The sequence below is a fragment of the Pseudoliparis swirei genome, chromosome 16 (genome assembly GCF_029220125.1).
Source record: "Pseudoliparis swirei isolate HS2019 ecotype Mariana Trench chromosome 16, NWPU_hadal_v1, whole genome shotgun sequence".
In the NCBI taxonomy this organism is placed as follows: domain Eukaryota; kingdom Metazoa; phylum Chordata; class Actinopteri; order Perciformes; family Liparidae; genus Pseudoliparis; species Pseudoliparis swirei.
Genome location: NC_079403.1, coordinates 2,652,426 through 2,672,993, shown reverse-complemented (window position 1 = coordinate 2,672,993; position 20,568 = coordinate 2,652,426). Strand labels below are relative to the sequence as shown.

The following is a 20,568-nucleotide window of genomic DNA, read 5'->3' as shown; positions in this document are numbered from 1 at the left end:
CGTACTACACTGTGGTAATACTCTGACTGTGTACAAGTACCTCAGACCACCACATGAGGACGCATCACTCACTCTCTTCTTCCTCCAGCTCACTGTCGCTGTCGGCCTGCGTCAGGCCGTGTTTCTGCAGTTGTCTCCTGATGCTGAACCGGGTCCTCTTCATCCTCCCCTGACCCTTCAGCCTGGGCTGGTCCACCGAGTCCGTCACCGTGAAGATGGCTCTCCCGTTGGTCTGGGCGCCGCCGCCGTTAGCCGGGGCGGCCATGTTGGAAGAGGCCGTTTCCGCCTGAGAATCATTTAGAGACGCTCAGCGTTAAACAAGAGGGTCGGAATAAAAACTGCAACTATATGAACATGTATGTGTGTATGTGTGTATGTGTGTGTGTGTGTGTGTGTGTGTGTGTGCATGCGAGACCTGCTCCAGGTGTGAGAGTGTAACACTCCCGACGTCCGTCAGCCGGTGTTCCAGGTCGTCCCAGCGACCGTACGCCAAGTCGATGCCCCCGACGAAGGCCACCGATTGGTCGATGACGATAATCTTCTCGTGATGCGCCCACAGGTAAACGGCGGAGGAGACGTGGTCGGGGTGACGCATCACCTTTGAAGAAAAAAACATAATACAAAATTCAAGAACTCAGACTGCAGTTCCTCAAATGGCCACTTGAGGCTCTAGAATCACGTCATTGTTGTTACAGCCTGGTAACTGTTTTAGGCTAGTATGGGAGGGGGTGGGTCTTATTAAATGAATCTGTAAAGTGTATATTAAAAGGTTCACGTTATGCAATATTCTTCTTTCTTTCTTCCCACTTGGAGATATGAAGCTGCCGTTATTTCACTTATTTATTTAATGAGTAATTTATAATTTATTATAAAATAAAGAAATGTAGAAATACATTTAAAAAACTCAATTATCACAATAATGTGCAGGTTAATTTAAAAAAATTAAATAATATGCGCAGAAATAAAATAAATAAATACTACTATATATACTACAATATATATATATATACACACACACAAATATATACAACAAATTAAGTCCATATATATAATATATATATATGAACTTAATTAGTTGTCCTTTATGAATACAAAAAGTATTGGTATAATAAACAATATATATACATATTTATTTATTTATGGAGTTAATTTGTTGTCCCATAATTAACTAATAAATAATTGGTGTCATGAATAAAAACTTGTTTTGTACTATATATATGTATATATAAATATATACATATATATATTTATTTAAGGACTTAATTAGTTATCCCTTATAAATAAACAACTAAATAAATAAATAATTCCTGTAATAAATATATATATTAAATCACCTTGATGTTGGGGTGGAGCATCAGCAGCGTCCTCTTGCTGTATTCAGAGTTGGTGCCCAGCGCTAACTCCACCTCCTTGTAGAGCATCACGAAGATACGCACGCCTTGTTGCTATGGAAACCACGAAAACAATGAACAAGACTAATTGTCAAATTCTCACCTTTCCGACATCACACGTCGGAAAAAGCATGGCCGCTCTATATATATATACAGGACTCTCTCAGAAAATTAGAATATTGTGATAAAGTTCTTTATTTTCTGTAATGCAATTAAAAAAACAAAAATGTCATGCATTCTGGATTCATTACAAATCAACTGAAATATTGCAAGCCTTTTATTCTTTTAATATTGCTGATTATGGTTTACAGCTTAAGAAAACTCTAAAATCCTATCTCATAAAATTTTAATATTTCCTCAGACCAAGTGAAAAAAAGATTTATAACAGCTGAGTGTTTGTCAAGGCTCAGGAAACCCTTGCAGGTGTTTCGAGTTAATTAGACAATTCAAGTGATTTGTTTAATACCCTACTAGTATACTTTTTCATGATATTCTAATATTTAGAGATAGGATATTTGAGTTTTCTTAAGCTGTAAGCCATAATCAGCAATATTAAAAGAATAAAAGGCTTGCAATATTTCAGTTGATTTGTAATGAATCCAGAATGCATGACATTTTTGTTTTTTAAATTGCATTACAGAAAATAAAGAACTTCATCACAATATTCTAATTTTCTGAGACAGTCCTGTATATATATGTATATATATATATATATATGTCTATACGCTTAACTCTCACCGCTTTGCGTTTCAACACAAAGTCCAGACGCCAGCGGTTCCCCTCGACCACCGGCCGCTTCAGGAAGATCTCTGGACTCAACCTGTGGAGCGATACGCACACACACACAAACACACACACACACACAAACACACACACACGAACACACATGCACACACACACTCAGTGGGAACACGTTCTTTCCTGGCAGTACTTTGTATTCATAGTAGTATTACAGTACTACCATTTACTCAGGAGTACTTCTTCCAATACTGCAGGCCCTGTAAATCACTTATGAACACACACACATTTCAATGCTACATGCTATGTGTGTGTGTGTGTGTGTGTGTGTGTGTACTAGAATGACTGTAGCCAGAGCCCTCAGACAGTAACAGATCTGTTTGCACTTGGCGGTCACCTCTCACCGCAGAGGTTTCTGGTCACTCAGTGCACTCTGAGAGACACACACACACACACACACACAACTCCCCCCTAGCCCACACACACTTACCACCAGTCTGTGATGAATATTTCCTCCTTGGCTTCTTCAAGAGCGTTAGCAACGTCCTCCATGTATGTTCGTCCATTCACATACCTGTAGAACACACACACGCACACACACACACACACACACGCACACACACACACACGCAGGCACCATTAGACAGCAAGAACAACACAAACACTTCCCCCTCTCACTTTTCAACCTCTCCATCTTCTGTTCTTACATTATGCTTTTTAAAAGGACACACACACACACACACACACACACGCACACACACTATCTCACAGACAGTATTGTGTTGCACAGAAGGGAGACAGGTGATGAGCAGGTGAGGCTCACTTTCCCTCTCTTTGTGTCGGGTTACTCCAGCGAGAAAAACACACTCACACACACACACTTACTCACACACACACACACACACACACACACTCACACAGACACTTCCAACTGGCCTCGTCTCGACCGAAGGGTGAACTTCACCGTAAAACAACACCGACGACGGTGACGTCAGCTAAAAATGTCCCCAAAAACAAGGGGCGCTCTGTTGCCGTGGTTACCATTTGGTGGGAATGTTCACCTCCTCCCGGGCGAAGGAGCCGAAGCGGTGGTCTTTGAGGAACGCCGAGCCGTGTTTCTGGACGAAGCCCTCGATGGCCTGACCCCACCACCGGGCGTGTCGGTAGCTGGTGAACTTCAGCACCAGAGACCTGTGAACACACACACACACATCTGTAAAATAATAATGTATATATATATAAATAAATGTATAAATTATATCAATAAATATATATATATATAATAAATATATATATATATTATATGAATAAATAGTTATTATATATATTATTTAAATATATATATAATATATATCATACATATACACAAATATATATAATATAAATATATATTTATATGTATATAGTATAAACATATATATACATACATATAAATATTAGGGGTGGGCACGTTAACGCGTTAATCTTGCGTTAACGCATCAATTAATTAACGCCGACAATTATTTTATCGCGCGTTAACGCAGGTTTTATTATTTATTTTATTATTGTAAAAGTGTGTTGCTCACAGGCTTTTATTTTGTAAAAGTCTGCTACTGATTGCTGCGGAACCGGAAAAGAAAGTCATTCGCGGTTTAACAAGCATGGAGAAGAGTACGGAGATTTTAAATGGCCATTTTCAATTTAAAGTTCTTAAAGACGGCGGAGTCGACAGAAACAAAGTCATATGTAACCACTGCCAAGATGAATTGTCTTATCACCGGAGTACTTCCAGTCTTAAATATCATTTAAATGCTAAACACACCGTTGATGCAGCAAATCATACAACAACCACACAGTGGAGCGAGGCTTCGGCAGACGACGCTGCAGGGAGGAGATCAACCAAGAGAACCAACGCCACAGCGAAGTGGAGAGCTACTGCAGGCCGGTTAGTCTTGTGGAAGACGCCGGTCTGAGAAACATTTTGAGAATCTCAACAAATGACGGCAGGTATGAGACGCCCTCAAGACACACGTCACACGGAGAATACACCAGTTGTATGAAAGGAGAGGACTGCAAAGCGACAGCTTCACAACGTGCTGTTGCTCTCATGGGGACGACTGGACATCGGGGGACCAGACGTCCTCTTTCCCCGGACATGTCCTACTTCTGAGACCTAAACAATGCGTCCGGCAGGGATTCCAAAAACGTCGGGATTTTACTTCGTCGGATATTTGTGTTTCTCTGGGTTTTCATAAACTAGTATTTACCCCTTACAAGTTTTGGAAATGGTATCTCCCTTACGTTCCACCTTCTTGCGTGAGCTGACAGAATAGAGAACAGTCATTGGTCGACCGATCTCAGGGTTGCCAGATACACGATAATTATCCTCCAAATACAACCATGTTGAGCCTTTGGTACGATACTTCACCATCTCCAACCTGGCAACACGGAGCACCTCGCCGCCTCCACTAGTTCATTGTTGTTTGTGCGGCATGTTATACACTCCTACCAGCGCCGCCGCTGCCATAGCGCACTACGCGCTGTGCGTAGGGCACAAAGTCCTGAGGGGCTCCACAAAATAGGCAACTAAAAAATCCTCATAGTTATAATAATTATAATGCCGATATTATTTCAGTCTAGAAATATGAGGCACCTTTTAGGCATGTATATCACAAAACAGGCAGAACAAGAGAGATGTTTAATCTCAGCACCCCCCCCCCTGCTTCGCTCACAGTCTCCAGCGTTCTGTCACAGTGTCTCTGCATAACTGCGTTTGACAATGTCCTGACAGATTTTATGGCACTTTAGTTCATATGGCAGAACATTTAAAATAAGTGTCAAGTTCTAGGAATTGACAAACTGCACTGAAAGTGTTTTCTGGTGTCTCACTCTAACAGGGACAACAAATGTGATGGCACTTTCATTCATATGGCAGAACATTTAAAATAGAAGTGCGCTATACACTACTTTTGAATTAATTATTGGATTTTGCGTATACAAATGCGATTAATCGTGATTAATCAGGGAAATCATGCGATTAATCGCGATTAAAAAATGTAATCGTTGCCCAGCCCTAATAAATAAATATATATATATATACATAAGTATATATATATTTAACTAGATTATATAAATATATATATAGATATCAATATATATAATATATATATTTATATAATATAGTTAAATATATATATATATATAGAGAGAGAGCGAAAGAGAGATATGAATATATTTATTTGTTTATGTATTTATATAATATATATATTTATATAATATAGTTAAATATATATAGATATACAGGACTGTCTCAGAAAATTAGAATATTGTGATAAAGTTCTTTATTTTCTGTAATGCAATTAAAAAAACAAAAATGTCATGCATTCTGGATTCATTACAAATCAACTGAAATATTGCAAGCCTTTTATTTTTTTTAATATTGCTGATTATGGCTTACAGCTTAAGAAAACTCTAAAATCCTATCTCATAAAATTTTAATATTTCCTCAGACCAAGTGAAAAAAAAAGATTTATAACAGCTGAGTGTTTGTCAAGGCTCAGGAAACCCTTGCAGGTGTTTCGAGTTAATTAGACAATTCAAGTGATTTGTTTAATACCCTACTAGTATACTTTTTCATGATATTCTAATATTTAGAGATAGGATATTTGAGTTTTCTTAAGCTGTAAGCCATAATCAGCAATAAATCAGAATAAAAGGCTTGCAATATTTCAGTTGATTTGTAATGAATCCAGAATGCATGACATTTTTATTTTTTAAATTGCATTACAGAAAATAAAGAACTTCATCACAATATTCTAATTTTCTGAGACAGTCCTGTACATATAGTTATATATATATATATATATATATATAATTAAATATAACTAACACAGGTCTTACCTGGACAGGCTGTCGATGCGGACGCCGTACTTGGTCTCCGTGTCTCTGGAATCCATCTTGATGCTGAACTCTTTATCAAACGGCATCACGAAGGAGATGCAGCCGGAGTCTGGCTTCATGTAGAGCAGGAAGGAGTCCTTCACCACCAGCCAGCTGCACACACACACACACACACACACACACACACACACACACACACACACACACACACACACACACAGTCAGAGCTAAGCTTCGTTCGAACAAAAATATTAACATAATTTAAAAGGAAAGAATGGAGGAAAGGAGGGAAACATTTAAAGAGGGAAGGAAGGAAGGAAGGCGATCACAAAGTCACAGTTAAACGTGTTTGAGTAAAATAAAGTATCGATCTGATCAAAGGGGGCGGCGCCGTGTGTCCGGTCACCGACCGTTTGGACCAGCGGTAACATATCCGGCTGCGACCGCAGCAGTTCAAGCCGGGGATCCGATGGCCGCCGGATCTCTTCAGCACCATCCCTTCTCTGGAAGAAACAAAACAAATGAACGCTGTAAATAAAACACTTCAGATACTAAAAGATTATCATTGTTTTCTTTATCGGTTCATTTGCTTTGATAACTATGTTGTTGTGTTGTTGGTACGCATGTACGAAAAATAGCAACACTGTTGCACTTTTAAAAAGGTGTTGGTGGAGGTGTTGGTGGAGGTGTTGGTGGAGGTGGAGGTGTTGGTGGAGGTGTTGGTGGAGGTGGAGGTGTTGGTGGAGGTGTTGGTGGAGGTGTTGGTGTTGGTGGAGGTGTTGGTGGAGGTGTTGGTGGAGGTGGAGGTGTTGGTGGAGGTGTTGGTGGATGTGGAGGTGTTGGTGGAGGTGGAGGTGTTGGTGGAGGTGTAGGTGGAGGTGTTGGTGTTGGTGGAGGTGTTGGTGTTGGTGGAGGTGGAGGTGTTGGTGGAGGTGTTGGTGGAGGTGGAGGTGTTGGTGGAGGTGTTGGTGGAGGTGTTGGTGTTGGTGGAGGTGGAGGTGTTGGTGGAGGTGTTGGTGGAGGTGTTGGTGTTGGTGGAGGTGGAGGTGTTGGTGGAGGTGTTGGTGGAGGTGTTGGTGGAGGTGTTGGTGGAGGTGGAGGTGTTGGTGGAGGTGTTGGTGTTGGTGGAGGTGGAGGTGTTGGTGGAGGTGGAGGTGGAGGTGTTGGTGGAGGTGTTGGTGGAGGTGTTGGTGTTGGTGGAGGTGTTGGTGGAGGTGTTGGTGTTGGTGGAGGTGTTGGTGGAGGTGTTGGTGGAAGTGTTGGTGGAGGTGGAGGTGTTGGTGGAGGTGTTGGTGTTGGTGGAGGTGTTGGTGGAGGTGTTGGTGGAGGTGGAGGTGTTGGTGGAGGTGTTGGTGTTGGTGGAGGTGTTGGTGGAGGTGTTGGTGGAGGTGTTGGTGTTGGTGGAGGTGTTGGTGGAAGTGTTGGTGGAGGTGTTGGTGTTGGTGGAGGTGTTGGTGGAGGTGGAGGTGTTGGTGTTGGTGGAGGTGGAAGTGTTGGTGTTGGTGGAGGTGTTGGTGGAGGTGTTGGTGTTGGTGGAGGTGTTGGTGGAGGTGGAAGTGTTGGTGTTGGTGGAGGTGTTGGTGGAGGTGTTGGTGTTGGTGGAGGTGCAACACCAAAGGAAGGTGGAGCTGTCCTTACAGGCCTTTGGGTCCCAGGTCGTGGATGAAGGAGAGCTGGCTGACGTCGATGAACTCCACCTGAAGGAGAGAGGCGGTGTTTCTATGGGTGGTGTTGCGCAACAACATTCATGTTTAATAATGAGTTATTTGTAATGCGTTCACACACACACTCACACACACACACACACTCACACACACACACACACACACACACACACACACACACACACACACACACCGTGGCGTGGTAGTTCCGGTACATCGGCTTCTGAAGCAGGTTGTTCAGGTAATCCTCTAGTTGTTTCTGGAACATGGGATAAACAACAACAACAATAAACACACAAACAACAAATCAATCGAGTCTCGTCGGTCCCGCGGTGGTCCTACCCGGCGACTCGAGATCTGCCCGTCCTGCTCCAGCTCGTCGGCGCCCCCTTTGGGGAGGTCTGGTATCTGCCTGCCCTCGCTGCTCGGCGCCGACTGCCTCTTCACCGTGTGGCTGCAAGCAGAGAGCAAAAGGTCGGAGGTTCAAATCCCGGCTCGGCCGCCTCCTCCCCTGAACGCCTCCTCCCCTGAACTCCTCCCACCTCCTGGAGGGCAGCGGCAGCTTCCTGAAGGTCTTGTAGGTCCGGAGCTCGCGGTGGAGGTCCATGAAGTGCTTCTCCTTCCTCTTCACCAGCCAGCTGAACTCCCCGTGCTTCATCTCGATCTTGAACACCGCCGGCAACGCCTGGGGGTCAGGGTTAGGTTCAAAATATAGAATTAATGCAAAATATTATTCTTTTGTATTTTTTATCAAGCAATCTGCTTTACGTCTATTATATTAAATGTTAATATGAATACTGAAAGTATTGATCTAGTTTGAGGAAGGAGTTTTTATTTCCCGTTTCTCTGTAACTCGACACCAACGGGAGTCACCTCTTAAAATCTAGTTTTTAATTGACTTGACTAAAACCTGGTTATTTTCACATTAACATAAAATAGATATTACAGATGAAATATGACATCTTTTATTTCCGATAATCTGAAATCTGATCTTTACGGCATCTCAGTTCACGAAGGGCTCTCATTTCTTTCAAGGCACAAAATGGCGCTCCAAAAATAAGTGACTCGAATGGGGCAGAGAGGTGGACTTGCTCCCTCGTTAAGGCTCCTCCTCCCTCGTTAAGGCTCTTCCTCCCTCGTTAAGGCTCTTCCTCACTGGTTAAGGCTCCTCCTCCCTCGTTAAGGCTCTTCCTCCCTCGTTAAGGCTCCTCCTCCCTCGTTAAGGCTCCTTCTCTCTCATTAAGGGTCCTCCTCCCTCGTTAAGGCTTCTCCTCCCTCGTTAAGGCTTCTCCTCCCTAATTAAGGCTCCTCCTCTCTCGGTAAGGCTCCTCCTCCCTCATTAAGGCTCCTCCTCCCTCGTTTAGGCTCCTCTCTCGTTAAGGCTCCTCCTCCCTCGTTAAGGCTCCTCCAGACACATGTGGGAAACATTGTGGATTCGATCCACATGTGTGAGAAAGAGCAAGAGATTTCCTACGTTTTGATCCATAAATGGTTTTGGGAGTCAAAAAACGTATATACACTACCGTTCAAAAGTTTGGGATCACTTAGAAATGTCCTTATTTTTCAAAGAAAAGCATTGTTTTTTTCAATGAAGATAACATTAAATCAATCAGAAATACCCTCTATACATTGTTAATGTGGTAAATGACTATTCTAGGTGGAAACGTCTGGTTTCTAATGAAATATCTCCAGAGGTGTATAGAGGCCCATTTCCATCAACTATCACTCCAGTGTTCTAATGGTACATTGTGTTTGCTAATCGCCTTAGAAGACTAATGGATGATTAGAAAACCCTTGAAAACCCTTGTGCAATGATGTTAGCACAGCTGAAAACTGTTTTGCTGATGAGAAGCTATACAACTGGCCTTCCTTTGAGCTAGTTGATTATCTGGAGCATCACATTTGTGGGTTCGATAAGACTCTCAAAATGGCCAGAAAAAAAGAAGTTTCCTGTGAAACTCGCCAGTCTATTCTTGTTCTTAGAAATGAAGGCTATTCCATGCGAGAAATTGCAAAGAAACTGAAAATGTCCTCCAGCGGTGTGTACTACTCCCTTCAGAGAACAGCACAAACGGGCTCTAACCAGAGCAGAAAGAGAAGTGGGAGGCCCCGGTGCACAACTCAGCAAGAAGACAAGTACATTAGAGTCTCTAGTTTGAGAAATAGACGCCTCACAGGTCCTCAACTGGCAGCTTCTTTAAATGGTACCCACAACCCCAGTGTCAACGTCGACACTGAGAAGGTAACTCCGGGATGCTGTCCTTCTAGACAGAGTGGCAAAGACAAAGCCATATCTGAGACTGACCAATAAAAGAAAAGATTGGTATGGGCAAAAGAACACAGGCATTGGGCAGAGGAAGATTGGAAAAGGTGTTCTGGACAGATGAATCCAAGTTTGAGGTGTTTGGATCACACAGAAGAACATTTGTGAGACGCAGAACAGGTGAAAAGATGCTGGAAGAGTGCCTGACACCATCTGTCAAGCATGGTGGAGGTCATGTGATGGTCTGGGGCTGCTTTGGTGCTGGTAAAGTGGGAGATTTGTACCAGGTAAAAGGGATTTTAAATAAGGAAGGCTATCACTCCATTTTGCAACGCCATGCCATACCCTGTGGGCAGCGCTTGATTGGAGCCAATTTCCTCCTCCAACAGGACAATGACCCAAAGCACACCTCCACATTGTGCAAGAACTATTGAGGGAAGAAGCAGCTGGTCTGCTGTCTGTAATGGAGTGGCCAGTCACCAGATCTCAACCATTGAGCTGTTGTGGGAGCAGCTTGACCGTATGGTCCGCAAGAAGTGCCCATCAAGCCAATCCAACTTGTGGAGGTGCTTCAGGAAGCGTGGGGTGACATTTCAACAGATTACCTCAACAAATTAACAGCTAGAATGCCAAAGGTCTGCAATGCTGTCATTGCTGCAAAAGGAGCATTCTTTGACGAAAGCAAAGTTTGAAGAAAAAAATTAATACTTCAAATACAAATCATTATTTCTAACCTTGTCAATGTCTTGACTATATTTTCTATATATTTTGCAACTCATTTGAAAAATAAAAGTGTGAGTTTTCATGGAAAACACGAAATTGTCTGGGTGATCCCAAACTTTTGAACGGTAGTGTATATATTATAGAAACGGATATATATTTTAAATGCTTTCATTAAAGTATTAATTAATTCACCAGGAAACTATGCATATTAATCTTTCTCGTTTATACATCTAGATGTTAAAATGTACATAAATAACCAACTGAAGGAGAGCGTCGGGGTTCCCGAGGGAACAGAACCCAGACCCAGACCCAGACCCGGGCCCTCACCTTGTTGACGCTCCTCTGCGCCGTGAGGTTGAAGCGGTCCTGGGCCGACATGAAGCGCTCCACCTCCAGGATCTTTGCGGTGACCGGCGAGGACAGGAAGACGTGGGCCTCGGCCTCCTTGAAGCCCACGGCGTGGTACACGGCGGTGAAGGGGAGGCGCTCGGCTGCAGGGGTCACGGGGGAGGCAGGTGTGTGAGGCGTGTGAGTGTGTGTGTGTGTGTGTGTGTGTGAGGCCACGCCCTCCTCACATGAGCTGTGGGCGTCGGCCGTGTCGTACTCCCCGTCCTCCAGGTCCAGCTCTCGGCTGTCCAGCTTGTCCATGGCGGCGTCCGGCGCGGCGTGGTCGTCGTGGTCGACCAGCTGCAGCGTGGAGGACGTCGGCTCCTGGAGACGCGGCATGGCTAGCACTGGGTCGGGAGCCCCGGGCTCACCTGGAGGGACAGGTGGGGGTTCAAATGGAGGAACGGGGGTCTCAATGGCCTCGTGCTTTTTATTTAAGGGCCCAAAAACAAACAAAACTCCGATTATGCGATTATTCGAATACGATTACTCTGGCCCAAACTGTTTTATATTATATTATTATTATATTATATTTACAGGTATTTAAAAGAGACTAATAAATAAAAAGGTCAGTAGATGCAAATTCGTGGATATTTCCTCAGTTCTTTAATAACTTTTTTAACTTTCTATAAGAAAAAAACAAAAAGTTTCTCAACATCATTCATTAGTTCATTGATCAGAGATAAATATATTTACTTCAGTTACTTTACTTTAATTATCCTATTTTTCTTCATTTATCCGAAATTTACTCGGCAAATCAAAGTATGCAAAGAGTTTAATGCAAATATTTAGCTTTGTAATAAATTACAAGTAGAGCAAAAAGTCAGTTAATCAATTAGTGGATTGACGGAGAATTTAATAATTTGTCCTGCAATAATGTCGAGGTTTAAACATTTTTTAAATCAAATATGTGAATATTTATTCATAGATTTCTTTCTTTTCTTTGAAACAGATTTTTATGTTTTGCAATTTTTATTCCTACAATAAAATAAATTTTAAAAACAATTGAATTACCAATAATACAAGTTTTTACGGCATCTGCTGCGACAACCAAAATACATAATATATATTATACATATAATGTATTAATTTAAGTGATTGTTTGGTGACATTTTTTTTTTTATTGAATAAACTGAGCGTAAAGCACACTGAATGTGTCATGTGTGAACGTGTGATGTCGGGTGATGAAAATAAATCAAAGCAATATAATTGACTAACATCTATATGTACATATATATATATATATGTCAAACATAAATACATAAAAATAACACACTGTCTTCACCCTTTAGTACCTGAAGGCAACGTTTCACACTGCAAACAAATGGGATGCAAATGCAGCAACATTTACTGTATTTGGTTTGCATGGCACACACACACACACACACACACACACACACACACACACACAGACACACACACAGTATGATGCAAACCAGCCACCGCTTTAGGATCCCGTCGCAGTGACCTCCTCTTCCTCCTCGTCTACATCAAACACACGCTTCACCCTCTTGCTGCGTTCTAGAAGAAGAAGCTGAAAAGTGTTTCTCCATCTTCTTCTCAACCTAAATAACGAGAGGTGTGTTGTCTCAACCTAACTTGCTTCTTTGGAAGCTGGAAGCACATGAAGAGATCACCGTGAGCAGGAGGATCAGAACCGACCGAGCAGAACCCTCAAAGAGGATTCAAGCTCTTCAGCGCCGAGGGCATGTGGTTCACAGCCATATTTATTACTAATGTATTTAGTACTAATACCTTCTTTATTACCAATTTATATATTACTAATTTATTTATTCCTAATAGCTTCTTTTATATTACTAATTTATTTATTACCAATTTATTTATTACTAATACCTTCTTTTTTATTACTAATTTACTTATGACTAATTTATTTATTACCAATTTATTTATTACTAATACCTTCTTTTATATTACTAATTTATTTATTACTAATTTATTACTAATTTATTTATTACTAACTTATTTATTACTAATACATTCTTTATTAATAATGTATTTATTACTTATACCTTCTTTATTAACTATTTGTTTATTACTAATTTGTTTATTACTAATTTGCTTATTGCTAATTTATTTATTATTTATTTATTTATTACCAGTCGTATCACATTAAGGACGACGTTGACCTTGGAAACGACAACAACATATTTTAAGATGATTAGTTGTGGCCCAGTGAGCACTCACTTAATTGGCAACAGCATCGCCCCCCCCCCCCCCCCCACACACACACACACACAAAGTGCATCACTCGCCAGCCAACTGGCAGGCTGCTGAGACTTCACACACACACACACACACACACACACAGAGACACACACACACACAGACACACACACAGAGACACAGACACACACACACTTGTGATGGCCTCCACTGACCTGAGCCCGCGGAGGCTGGAGGAAGCCCTTCATCAGCTTCATCATCATCACTTCCCTGAACTGTCTCCCGTTACGCAACAAACTCAAACACACAACTCCTCCTCTGTCTTAAAATCTTCTCACACACACACACTCACACACCCACACACTACCTTACACACACACACACACACACACACACACTCTCCCTGAGCCCCCGACAGAAAGGCCGGCCGGTGGAGAGCGGAGTGCAGCGGCAGCGACGCGGACGGAGGACGGGAGGCTTCAGGGGGCGGGACATGGAGGGGGAGGGAGGACTCGTGATTGGCCAGAGAGGCTAGGTGAGCTCAAAGACAGCCAATCAGAGCGAGGGGGGCGGGACCTCCTGCTCTTTGCGTTAAAGAGTCTTTGTGGCACTTTAAGAAACCTCCCAACAACTTTCCAGTTCAACCACGATTCTCGATTCATGCATCTGATCGATGGATAATTGATCCGCCACTAAGTCGATTGATTGATTGACAGTTCATTCTCGAGCACTGGCTCAGGTCACATGGTCATGAGGGCCGCCGGCCCCTCTGAAGACCTTTAAAGTCAACTTTGGGAATGGGCTCAACCGGACCGACTCATTGTTGACACACACACACACACACACACACAGTGTGATGTACGGATGGAGTCTCCTTCCTGCCCTCATAATGATAAACCCTCCCCTTAACGACTCTACGACACTCGTTTCTTCACTTCAGTATTTCGGCGTCTAAATAAATTAATAATTAATGTTCTCAAATGACCAAATTGTTCCCTCACCCTCCTAACGAGCCGGATAACAACCATTAAGGCCTGAAGGTGAACAGGTGTGTTCTCACGGCGTCAGCGCTGCAGGTATTCTGACCTCTCACCAGAGTGTTGTTTAAAAGTTCAGGGGTCACCAGAGGTCACCAGAGGTCATATTAAATAACATGCCGAGGTCCCACTGAGGAGACTCAGGCCCAGTGGAGAACAGTAGAGTAGAGGACGTGTGTGGCACTGCCCCCTAGTGGCCAGCTGTATGCAGAGGGGTTAGTTCACACGGCATCCAGAGCCTCATTTATAATAGAAACTTATTGGTAAAAACTATATATTATGAAGCTTTATGCAGAGGGGTTAGTTCACACGGCATCCAGAGCCTCATTTATAATATACATTTATTAATAAAAACTATATATTATGAAGCTTTATGCAGAGGGGTTAGTTCACACGGCATCCAGAGCCTCATTTATAATAGAAACTTTTTAATAAAACTATATATTATGAAGCTTTATGCAGAGGGGTTAGTTCACACAGCATCCAGAGCCTCATTTATAGACATTTATGAATAAAAACTATATATTATGAAACTTTATGCAGAGGGGTTAGTTCACACAGCATCCAGAGCCTCATTTATAATATACATTTATTAATACAAATGATATATTATGAAGCTTTATGCAGAGGGGTTAGTTTACACGGCATCCAGAGCCTCATTTATAATATACATTTATTAATAAAAACTATATATTATGAAGCTTTATGCAGAAGGGTTAGTTCACACGGCATCCAGAGCCTCATTTATAATAGAAACTTATAAATAAAAACTATATATTATGAAGCTTTATGCAGAGGGGTTAGTTCACACGGCATCCAGAGCCTCATTTATAATATATATTTATTAATAAAAACTATATATTATGAAGCTTTATGCAGAGGGGTTAGTTCACACGGCATCCAGAGCCTCATTTATAATATACATTTATTAATAAAAACTATATATTATGAAGCTTTATGCAGAGGGGTTGGTTCACATGGCATCCAGAGCCTCATTTATAATAGAAACTTTTTAATAAAACTATATATTATGAAGCTTTATGCAGAGGGGTTAGTTCACACAGCATCCAGAGCCTCATTTATAATACACATTTATTAATAAAAACCATATATTATGAAGCTTTATGCAGAGGGGTTAGTTCACACGGCATCCAGAGCCTCATTTATAATATACATTTATTAATAAAAACTATATATTATGAAGCTTTATGCAGAGGGGTTAGTTCACATGGCATCCAGAGCCTCATTTATAATATACATTTATTAATAAAAACTATATATTATGAAGCTTTATGCAGAGGGGTTAGTTCACACGGCATCCAGAGCCTCATTTATAATAGAAACTTTTTAATAAAACTATATATTATGAAGCTTTATGCAGAGGGGTTAGTTCACACAGCATCCAGAGCCTCATTTATAATTTACATTTATTAATAAAAACTATATATTATGAAGCTTTATGCAGAGGGGTTAGTTTACACGGCATCCAGAGCCTCATTTATACACATTTATGAATATAAATGATATATTATGAAGCTTTATGCAGAGGGGTTAGTTCACACGGCATCCAGAGCCTCATTTATAATATACATTTATTAATAAAAATGATATATTATGAAGTTTTCTATCTTTCACTTATGTCAAGGAAACAATAATATTTAACTTTGCTTTATCCAATGTTCAGGCTTCTGTATGCAGCACATATTATTATGCTAATGTTTAATTTTCATATGTAAATAAATATTTGAACAGAGCTCGTCATTCAGGCCGAGCAGGTCAGTCTCGTTTCTCTTGTTGCTATGCAGATAGTTTGGGTGCTATTTCCTGTCATTGTTTTCGGAGTGGATGACTTTTTAATTAATAATTATTTATTTATTATGGCTATTTATTTATTTTACGTATTTTAGTAAAAGTCAATAATTATTTAAGGCTTAAATCCCTTTAAGTGAAATGAAGTGAAACAATTTAGACGACGACGTCGAATATTCAGGGAAGTAAAAGTATTCAGAGAACTTTACTCAGTATTTAAAGTTTGGGAACTGTAAATATACTTATAGTACAAATAAACTGTTAATATATTTATATAAAACTGAGCTGTTAATATATTTATATAAAACTGAACTGTTAATATACTTATAGTACAAATAAACTGTGAATATATTTATATAAAACTGAGCTGTTAATATATTTATATAAAACTGAACTGTTAATATACTTATAGTACAAATAAACTGTTAATATATTTATATAAAACTGAGCTGTTAATATATTAATATAAAACTGAACTGTTAATATACTTATAGTACAAATAAACCGTTAATATATTTATATAAAACTGAACTGTTAATACATTTCTTATTGTTCAGATCACGTGAGAATGTCTCGTAATTTTCAGCCGCTGCCAAATAAATCAGATATTTGTTGATTTTAACAGATTCATATTTACCCAAATAAATTCCTGATAGTTTTCCCAGATATTTCCTCCAAAAGGTTTTGTGATTTGGAAATAAATAAATAAAAGAAAAAAAGAGCCGATGTTCAGCCGAGTTATACAAAATAAAAGGAAACAAATTAAACGTATAGAAAACCCATAAATGTCGAAGGATATTTATACTTATTCCACGAATTATTTAATATTTATCATATTTCCCACTTTAGTCCAGGCTGAAATATTTCAAGAACCATTTGATGAATTGCCAAAAAGTATTTCACCAACATGTTCTAAACCTAACTCAGTATTTTACGATCTTTCCCTGAACCTAACCAAATACTTTACGATCTTTCCCGTGGACCTGAAGGCAGCACAACGCAGACCGTGTACCTGAAGGCAGCACAATGCAGACCGTGTACCTGAAGGCAGCACAATGCAGACTGTGAACCTGAAGGCAGCACAACGCAGACCGTGTACCTGAAGGCAGCACAACGCAGACCGTGTACCTGAAGGCAGCACAACGCAGACCGTGAACCTGAAGGCAGCACAACGCAGACCGTGAACCTGAAGGCAGCACAACGCAGACCGTGTACCTGAAGGCAGCACAACGCAGACCGTGAACCTGAAGGCAGCACAACGCAGACCGTGTACCTGAAGGCAGCACAACGCAGACCGTGTACCTGAAGGCAGCACAACGCAGACCGTGTACCTAAAGGCAGCACGTCGACAAACAAGCCAGAGGAGTTTGCTGAAGGAGGCGCGCCGGCTCGATAAATCCACTGTGAGGAATGTAAACTGAGTAAATATCCTTCAGATCCGGAACGAGGGAGAGGAAAGAAGAAGTGGGCGTGGCTTATCGCCGGTGGGAAGGAGAGTCGATAAAACGCCGCCGTAGGGGATCGAACCTGCGACCTCTCGGCTACACAATGAGCTCTTTAACAGACACCTTGTGAGGCGTTTGGGGTCCGGTTTTAAAAAAGGGATATGAGCATTGAGTGAGTTAGTGTTTACGATCGGTCTCTCGTTCATCACTTCGTTGGCGTTGGCGCTGCTTTCCATGGATTTTTATACGACTTTTAAAAAAGGTGTTTTATATACATTGATACTTCACTTAAGTAAGTATTCACATAACAAACGTTCTTACGTTATTTGAAGGGAAACAAGTAGTTTTGTTCGAATTAAAAAAAATTAAATGTGGCATTAAAGGGGGCGGAGTCACGGTGAAAAGAAAAGACGTCAACCTGAGGCTCCGCCCACTTCTTCTGCAGGCTATCGTTTGTTTGCAGACGTTCCACGGTGGAGCTCTGGTGTCCTTCCTTGTGCGACATTCCACCGCCAGTGTGTGTTTAGTACAACACACACACACACACACACACACAAAGTCAATGAACACTCCCTGGCCGAGCGCTGAGCCTTTACCTGGACGCATCAGACACACGACATTCTACCTGAGCCACGAGGCTCAGAGAACTTCGCCCCGTTTAACTCTCGACAAAAAGAAGCCGAATGAGTCAGAGAGACCGGAGGAGCCGGTCTGTCTGAGCACACGCCTTCACACACTAACGGGGAGGAGGAGGACTTCCTCCTCTTCCTCCTTCTCTCTTTCCTCAGACTTCCTGTCTCACGCCGGTGTTACAACGTCTTCTTGCCCCAAAGGAAGCGCGTTGTTGCCCCACGGCGCCGTTTCAACACGGTAACGGATACACACACACACACACACACACACACACACACATATATATATATATCTATATATATGTATCCTTTCTGCAGTCACATCACAGAGGTCTAAAGCACTCCCAGGCCGCCCCTCAGAAGACATGACGGGGGCCTAAAACACCACAACACTCAAAGGGTCCATTTAGTCATTTTACATGTCTATGTGCCCATTTTACATCTCAAGTTCGTTTTGCATATATTCATAGCCATTGTGCATCTCTTTGTGACCATTTTGCATCTATTTATAGATATTTTGCTTCTATTTATAGAAATGTTGCATCTTGTTGTGGTCATTTTTCATCTATTTATAGCCATTATGTGTCTTTGTGGTGGTTTTGCATCTATTTACATCAATTGTGCATCTCCTTGTGGTCATTTTTCATCTATTTATAGCCATTTTGCATCTCTTTGTGGTCGTATTTCATCTATTTATTGCCATTTTGTGTCTTTATGGTTATTTTTCATCTATTTATATCCATTTTGCATCTCCTTGTGGTCATTTTGCATTTATTTATAGCCATTTTGCATCTCCTTGTGATCATTTTGCATCTATTTATAGATATTTTGCTTCTATTTATAGAAATGTTGCGTCTTTTGGTCATTGTTCACCTATTTATAGCCATTATGTGTCTTTGTGGTGGTTTTGCATCTATTTACAACAATTTTGCATCTCCTTGTGGTCATTTTTCATCCATTTATAGCCATTTTGCATCTCCTTGGACTCATTTTGCATCTATTTTTAGTATTTTTTTTCTTTACCGGCTGGTGGAGACCAAACACGGAGCTAAAAGAGAAAACAATGGACACAAAGAAGGAATCCTCCGGCTGCTCTCCGGCTCCTCATAAAGGGTCGGGCAGGACATCATAGCATGACATCATAGCATGACATCATAGCAATTAATCGATCGTGAGACGAGAGTCGTTGGAGGACGATGAGTCGCAGTCGGCTGCAGAGACAATTATGAAAGGGCCAAACCCCGGATGACGTGCCGTCGTTTGGCATCCCCAAAAGTTCATCAATCATCCAACGGAGGCCAAAATAAATATACCAACGCAACACAGCGTCTCCTTGACGACGGCGAGGAGCGAGATCTGGAGCACAAAAGTACAATATTAAAAAATCAGACCGTTAACGTAACGTGATTCATCATGAAAAATAACATCGACTTGGCATGAGTCATAATAAATTATGTAAATAATTTTTTTGTAAATAAAAGCCGATATAAGTCATGTGATTTTAATTGAAGTGAAGATATTTGATTTAATTCTAAAAATGACTATCAATATTTTAAAATGTGATAAATAATCGGTGTCCTTAAAGATTGAACGAGTTGAAAAAGTTTGCAGTTTAACAAATGAATTAAATAAATATGTAAATATAATATGACGTTCATTTGGTGTCTGAACTTTTGAACGGAGTGTTTCCATTATTCTGTCCACGTCTCCTCCCCACAGACCAAACGTCCCTCTCCGATGCTCTGGAGAATTCTACGACCCACATGGCAGCTGGTCAGCGGCTTCATGAATCTCAGTAAACGTTTCAAACTAAAAGTCTCCAGAGAGCTCGCTTCCGGATCGATAACCTGAAGAGCAGAAGGAGTCGCCTCAGGGCATCGGCCGGCAGGATCGACGAGAGAATAGAAGGAAGAGCGCGCGCGCTCCTCCGTATCAGGTCTGACCCGTTCCGGGGAGAGGGAGAGAGAGAGAGAGAGAGAGAGAGAGAGAGAGAGAGACCCAGCAGGGTTCGGCCTCCATCGGATCCTCGTGAGGCGCTGAGTGCGACATCTGGACCCAACTGCGGAGGAGCGTGATGCCTTCACGTGCCAATGTGAATTAAATCAGAGAGAGGGAGAGAGAGAGAGAGAGAACCAGATAGAGAGATCGAGAGATAAAGAGAGAGAGACAGAGAGAGAGAGAGAGAGAGAGGGAGAGAAAGAGAGAGACATAGAGAGATAAAGAGAGAGAGAAAGAGAAAAAGAGAAAGAGAGAGACAGAGAGAGAAAGAGAAAGAGGGAGAGAGACCAACAACGCGTCTCCGTTACGCGCAAACTTTACGCGCAAATGACCACTCATTACGCGTTTTACGCACCTGCGCTGCGTCAACAGCAAACTTCACCAAACAGGGATGTGGTTAAATCCCCCAAACACACAC

The 20,568-nt window shown here is 41.5% G+C and overlaps 1 protein-coding gene and 1 long non-coding RNA gene across 8 annotated transcripts in view; one reads left to right on the top strand and one right to left on the bottom strand.

Annotated features, from left to right (window-relative positions):
- Window positions 1-20,568, bottom strand: part of pld1b (phospholipase D1b) — a 40,181-nt gene that overhangs the window by 19,350 nt on the left and 263 nt on the right. For 2 of the 7 annotated variants that reach the window (XM_056433784.1, XM_056433776.1), the window contains exons 2-15: window positions 11,234-11,416; window positions 10,986-11,149; window positions 8,215-8,357; window positions 8,015-8,126; window positions 7,866-7,931; window positions 7,647-7,705; window positions 6,419-6,511; window positions 6,009-6,161; window positions 3,171-3,320; window positions 2,620-2,703; window positions 2,130-2,211; window positions 1,335-1,445; window positions 416-598; window positions 73-286 (exon numbers count right to left, since the gene is read on the bottom strand). In XM_056433784.1, the coding sequence (XP_056289759.1) occupies window positions 73-286; window positions 416-598; window positions 1,335-1,445; window positions 2,130-2,211; window positions 2,620-2,703; window positions 3,171-3,320; window positions 6,009-6,161; window positions 6,419-6,511; window positions 7,647-7,705; window positions 7,866-7,931; window positions 8,015-8,126; window positions 8,215-8,357; window positions 10,986-11,149; window positions 11,234-11,384 (1,765 nt within the window). In that variant the 5' untranslated portion in view covers window positions 11,385-11,416. Of the gene's footprint in view, window positions 1-72; window positions 287-415; window positions 599-1,334; window positions 1,446-2,129; window positions 2,212-2,619; window positions 2,704-3,170; window positions 3,321-6,008; window positions 6,162-6,418; window positions 6,512-7,646; window positions 7,706-7,865; window positions 7,932-8,014; window positions 8,127-8,214; window positions 8,358-10,985; window positions 11,150-11,233; window positions 11,417-13,444; window positions 14,961-17,058; window positions 17,180-17,203; window positions 17,250-17,377; window positions 17,457-20,568 lie in introns of those variants that run through there. The other 5 variants (XM_056433782.1, XM_056433780.1, XM_056433778.1 and 2 more) reach the window with 5 other exon arrangements.
- Window positions 18,313-19,646, top strand: LOC130206063 (uncharacterized). The gene is made up of 2 exons (XR_008834027.1): window positions 18,313-18,390; window positions 18,471-19,646. It is a non-coding gene; the product is annotated as an uncharacterized LOC130206063 (long non-coding RNA).